This window comes from Caenorhabditis briggsae, assembly GCF_000004555.2.
Source record: "Caenorhabditis briggsae AF16 supercontig from assembly CB4, cb25.NA_271, whole genome shotgun sequence".
Classification (NCBI taxonomy): Eukaryota; Metazoa; Nematoda; class Chromadorea; order Rhabditida; family Rhabditidae; genus Caenorhabditis; species Caenorhabditis briggsae.
Genome location: NW_025543483.1, coordinates 1 through 6,431, shown reverse-complemented (window position 1 = coordinate 6,431; position 6,431 = coordinate 1). Strand labels below are relative to the sequence as shown.

At 36.3% G+C, this 6,431-nt stretch overlaps 1 protein-coding gene across 1 annotated transcript; it reads left to right on the top strand.

The window, feature by feature from the left end:
* Nucleotides 1–2,226: 2,226 nt before the first annotated feature.
* CBG24924 lies at nucleotides 2,227–6,194 on the top strand (the record flags this gene model as incomplete). Its single annotated transcript, XM_002648547.2, has 7 exons — nucleotides 2,227–2,514; nucleotides 2,694–2,783; nucleotides 3,538–3,618; nucleotides 3,883–4,014; nucleotides 4,379–4,547; nucleotides 4,677–4,752; nucleotides 5,861–6,194. 7 exons carry the CDS (start codon nucleotides 2,227–2,229, stop codon nucleotides 6,192–6,194), a joined length of 1,170 nt encoding a protein of 389 aa, XP_002648593.2.
* Between the last annotated feature and the right edge of the window lie 237 nt (nucleotides 6,195–6,431).

Below are 6,431 nucleotides of genomic sequence, written 5' to 3'. Positions count from 1 at the left end.
CGCAACCAACCCCCCAGTCAGCCTGATTTTTATCGATTTTTTTGTCCAATATCTAATTTTCCAGCTTATCTAGTTGACCTAAGTTTTCTAGCTAATTTAGATAATTCGGCCTTTTGGTACCATATGCTACCCTTAATTAGTGTGAGGGTCAATACAATTAGTAATCAAGACATGCCAATTCTTTTAATGGCATATGGTCCTTTTTGGGGAACACAAAGAGTGAAAATGATTCGAAAATACCTAGCTTCAAAAGGGTTTAAAATAGCTAAATATAGTTAAAAATCGCTTGAAAATGACCTCAAATAGCGTAAAACATCAAAAATGAGGATCAAATACTCTAAAGCTCATAACTTTTTTTAAATTGAATATTTTTGAATTATTTAAATTGGAAAATGTAGGTTTTGAGAAGTTCTTCAAAATGATATATTATTTGAATCATTTCTCAATTTCGAAAAGAGCTGAAAATCGCTTGAAATTGGGGAAAAATAGCTCAAATAAGGATTAAGTCTTTCAAAGCTCATAACTTGTTTCAAATCTAACATTTTTAAATGATTTAAATTGAAAACTGTAGATCTTGAAAAGCTCTACAAAATTATATTAAATTGAGTAACTGGCCGGAATTGAAAACAGCTCAAAATCGGCATAAATTAGCCACGAAATGCCAGTTTCGTTTTTTTTCCGTTTTTCGGTTCGCAATATGAAGTTTACATGTCCCATATCTCCCGGAATCTCATTTTTATCATAATGTAACTTGTGTGATTGTGTAGCCCTTTTTAAATCCTACATTTTCGATTTTAAATGATTCGAAAATGTTGATTTAGAAGAAAGTTACAAGCTGAATTGTGGTACCTCTCCACCTTGCAGCTTGTACCCCCCCCCCCCTCGGGTTCCCTGGCTCCTATTTTCCCTATTTTCTAGAAAATATAATATTATTTTATATTAATTTGTAGCTCTTTTTAAATCCTACATTTTCCATTTTAGATCATTTAAAAATGTCAATTTTGAAAAAAGTTATGAGCCAAATTGTAGCGCCTCTCACACTTTGCCTTGTAACTCGCTTCAAAATCAACATTTTCAAACAAATCAAATGAGTTACATGTTTCGCATTTAATATTACTTTGTAGATAATTTTAAATTCTACATTTTCCAATTTAGATCATTCGAAAATGTCAATTTTGAAAAAAGTTATGAGCTAAAATAAGCTCTCATCCCACTTTTCCTTCTAACCCGCTTCAAAAACCACTTTTTCAAATCTAACAAAAATATATAATGTATTGAATTTAATATCATTTTGTAGAGAATTTCAAACGCTACATTATACAATTTGAATCATTCAAAAACGTCAAGTTCCAAGAGAGTTGTAGATTCTAGAAGTTTCCAGCTGCTGATGTTTCTTGTTGTCTATAATTTTCAGTGTCCTTTCTGTAAAAGTGAAAGTTTCTCCTCTCCATTCAATCATCACATGTCTGTCATTTATACTTATTTTGCTCTTTTTGAAGGACACACTATTTCTCTGCGCCTCTCTCTCTCTCTCTCTCTCTCTCCTCTATAATTTCATTTCATATCTCTATCAAAACAACTTTTTTCTCTTTCTTTTTTTTCCATTTTCCTGTCAATTTAATACATAAAATGTTATATAAAACGCACTTTGATCAGACTCCGAAAATTAGGCCCCGCCCTCTTTAGGCTCCGCCCATTTTCCCAGTAGACTATAAAATATGCTACAAAGCTCTAGATGCTCTGAATTCTCTCAATCGAAACTTTTGGCTTCCTAGAACCTAGTTTAAAGTTATTAGAATTGTATTTCAAGAAATTTAAGCTCCGCCCACTTTTAGAAATAGGCTCCGCCCTCTTTTAGAAATAGGCTCCGCCCTCTTTTGAAGTTTCTCACTGTTCTGGACTTCTTTTTCTTCAATGTCGCTCATTTTTTCTTCGGTTTCTCTTGAATATTCTATATTTTTGTACACTTAGGACGCCTCTATTGAAGCCTCTAAATCCGCCCCCAACAAAAAAAAAACAGACCACGCCCACTTTAGGCTCCGCCCACCCTATCCTTTCCTTCCCGACTCGTTTCGCTTCATTTTTGCATCATTGTCGCTCGTTCTCCTCCGTTTTTCGTCGAACCTACTGGATTTTTGACATTTAGGACACTTCTACTGAATCCTCAAAATCACAAAAAAATAAGCTTCGCACACCTAAGCCACGCCCACCACACCACAACACACAATGATGGCCGATGACGATGACCACCATCCGAATGATCTCTCAAATGAGACGCTATCCACTCTGGTCGGAGGGTCCGGACGACTTTCGGCCCATGATTTTTCAAATGGGCACCGCCCATTTCCAAACCGTCGCCGCCTAGTCTCCGCCCCCACTAATCCCAGATGGTCGCCACCGTCGGCCGACGACCAGCGGCTCTATCAATACGTTTCATCGATTCGAAGCGATGGTGATAGTGATAGCAAATCACCATCACCACCATCAGCGAAAATGCCCAAGAGACGATTGCAGGTTGGAGAGATTGGGCGCGAAATTTGAATTTTTTTGAAAAAAAATTTTTTGAAAACTTTCCGAAATTGATCTGAAACAGTCTGAAAATACACAAAGTACCATATTCTGTCAGAATTGAAAAATTTCAAAAAAAAAATTTAATAAAAAAATTTTTTTGTCTGAAATTCTGAAATTTTCAGCCACGTGGATCACCACCGGACAATGACAAAATTCAGCGATTTGGCGAGAGTCCGATTCCAGGCGGTGGCATGAATATGTTTGGACATGATGTGGGTTTTTTTTTGCAATTTTGGGATTACTGTAGCGGGAATTTTGGAAAATCTGAAAATTTTAGGATTACTGTACAACTAACCGTTTGTTTTATTCGCTGTATCTATGTTTCATTTTTCCTGTTTTGAAGCTATTCAAGGGGTTACGGTAGATTTTGGCAAAAAATAAGTGTCGATAAATTTCTTAATTTCTGAATTTCGCAATTTCCGAATTTCCGAATTTCTGGATTTTGAATTTCTGAATTTTTGAATTTCCGAATTTCCGAATTTCTTGATTTCTGAATTTCTGAATTTTTGAATTTTTGAATTTCTGAATTTCTGAATTTCTGAATTTCTGAATTTCTGAATTTCTGAATTTTTGAATTTCTGAATTTTTGAATTTCTGAATTTCTGAATTTCTGAATTTTTGAATTTCTGAATTTCTGAATTTTTGAATTTCCGAATTTTTGAATTTCCGAATTTCTGAATTTCTGAATTTTTCTGAATTTCTGAATTTTTGAATTTCTGAATTTCTGAATTTCTGAATTTCTGAATTTCTGAATTTCTGAATTTTTGAATTTCTGAATTTTCGAATTTCCGAATTTTCGAATTTTTGGATTTCAGTATTTTTGGACATATTTAGGCTCAAAAATTCAAAAAAAATGTGCATGATTTTTTTGCTGCTTCCTCTACCGTAATCCCCTACATACTAACCCTCTAAAGCCCACCTACCGTATACCTACCAACCTACCGTACTACTTGCCGTTTCTTCCAGCTCGACGACCTAATAATGGACGAGCTGATGACGATGGACGAGGAGGAGCAACAGCACGGCCGCGGTGGCTCTTCCCGACCGGTTAGTATCTTACTGTAGGGTACTGTAGATGACATCTACAGTATTCCCCAAATCTAACATTCACACACCTTTTTTGTCCTTTGCTTTTTGATAACTTTTTTTTTGAAACTTTTTTTTTCGGAATTCTAAGAAAACTATCCTTTTGTGTGACCATTTTTTGTAGTATCTCTAACCCAAAAAAGCCCAAAAATTAAAAAAAAAATTTTTTTTTTTTCAAATTAAAATAATTTTTTTGGCTGAAACTCCAGAATTCTGAAATTTCAGATGACCATTGGTGGAGGTCCAAAATCCATGTCCATGGCTCGCCCGATTCCAGGAGCTAGCGATCGCTCGCAAAATGTGCACACCAGTAGTCCGATACCGTGTCCAGGAGGCCTATCTCAGAATTATAGACAGGTAAGTGAATTAGGCCCCGCCCACTTTTAGGGGGGGGGGGCGGAGTTTAATAGTTTCGCACGCTTTCAGAAGCGTTTGGGAGCAATTTTGGAGATTTTTCAATTTTCTGAAAATTTCAAAAAAAAAAGCTTTTTTCGAATTTTTTTCTATTTTGATCGATTTCTATTTTCATTTTCTCTAAGTCTCTTATCTTTTATCTCTAAAAAAAATGAAATTGAAAGTGTCATGCGCCTTTAAATTGATACATATCAACCGGTTTTTTGTGTCCAATTTCGAACGAAACAAAAAAGATTCTTATCTAAAAAAAAATGTTTTTTGAAATTTTTTTTCTTTTTTTCAATTTTCTGAAAATCAATATTTTCAGATCGTTTCAAGTTCCGCGCCAACCGGCTCAATCGATATCGAGAAAATGTTGGGCGGAGTTCAGAATGGCGGAGGGGGCGGAGCGTCCGGTGGAGGCTCGGGCGGCGGAAGCAATGGAGATCCGGATGACTATTACAGGGACCGTAGGAAGAAGGATATTCATAATATGAGTGAGTTTTTATTCTTTTTGCTTAAGCGCGAAATTTGAAAATTTCGAAAATTAAAAAAATTTTAGATTTTTTTTTTTTTGAAAAAAACTTTTGCGCTCTTAAAACTTTTCAAATTCATACATTGTTCAGTCGAACGCCGCCGACGGTACAACATCAACGACCGAATCAAGGAGTTGGGACAAATGCTGCCAAAAAACACATCTGAGTAAGTCATGGTGGCCTAGCTTTCAGCCGCTCTTGGCCTAGAAATCCAGAAAGTCAATTTTCTGGCTTTCCCGCTGATTTTAGATAGAAATGAACATCAAAATCGGATTCCTTGCTAAAAACTGTTTTAGAAAACATGGTCCCTTGCCAAAAATCTCGCGTGGCCTAACTTTCCAACTGGTGGCCTAGAAAATCCAAGAACTCGGCCACCATGAAAAATCTTGTTTTTTCTTGCTTTCGGGGGTAGATTTTCACAAGTGATTTGAATTTTTTGATTCTCGAAGTGTGAATTTTGAAGTTTCATGTCGAAAATACACCTAAATAAAGAATGGTGGTCTAGCTTTCAACCTATTGTGTCCTAGAAATCCAGAAAGTCAATTTTCTGGCTTTCCCGCTGATTTTAGATAGAAATAAACATCAAAATCGGATTTCTTGCTAAAAACTGCTTTAGAAAACATGGTCTCTTGCCGAAAATCTCGCGTGGCCTAACTTTCCAACTGGTGGCCTAGAAATCCAAATTCTTAGAAAAAATTAATTTTCTGGTCTTTCTGATGTAACTAGATTGAAATAAGTATTAAATTCAGTCTTCCCGTTTGAAACTTCCCTAGAAAATTTGGTCCCAAGCCAAAAATCTCGCGTGGCCTAACTTTCCATTTTGTGGCCTAGAAAATCCGAAAACTCGGCCACCATCAAACATTTCGTTTTTTCTTGCTTTCCGATGTGCATTTTTATGAGGAATAATTTTCAAGTCTTATATAATAAAAATGAGGATTTCGTGTAGAAAAGTTCCCATAGTTGGCCTAGAAATCCACATTTTCAATAAAAAAGTAGTTTTTTGTATTTTCTGATTTTCCTGATGATTCTAGGTGAAAATAAACATTAAAATCGGATTTCTGATCACAAATCACCCTAGAAAACTTCGTCACAGGTCAAAAATCTCGTATGGCCTAACTTTTGCCAATGGTGGCCTAGAAAATCCAAAAACTCGGCCACCATCAAAATTTTTGATTTTTGTTGGTTTCCGGGTTAGAATTTTGCGCTGAATCCGAATTTGACATCTATTTTCAATTAAATCTCAATCTAAACCCTGAAAATCCCGAATTTTCCAGAGAAATGAAGCTGAACAAAGGAACGATTCTCAAAGCCTCGTGCGACTATATTCGAGTTCTTCAAAAAGACAGAGAACACGCTCTCAAGCATCAACAGCACCAGAAAAATCTCGAGGCGGCCGCCCAAAAGTACGCGGACCGTGTCAAAGAGCTCGAGGACATGCTGGCACGTCAGGGCGTTCAGGTGCCACCAAATCATCTGCCACCGATTCCAAAATTTATCGATAGACCAATTAAGCAGGAGCTGGATGACACCTCGCCACCAAATCACACACCAACCGGATCATTCATCGTGAGTTTTCCTGAAAATTACGCTGAAAATGAGCAGACATAGGCTGAAATAGACCTTACTTGCGTAGATGGCCTAGAAACCCAAATCAGGCGAAACCTAGTCCCCGAAAAACTTGAATTTGATAAAAACAATTTTTAATTCATTATTTGACTCTTGAAAATTCCAGAAAATTTGGCTGAAAATGAGCCACAATGAGACTAGCTATCCTCAAATTAGACAATTTCTCCTTGGTGGCCTAGAAACCCAAATTATGAAAAAAACTTAGGCCACAGCTACTCA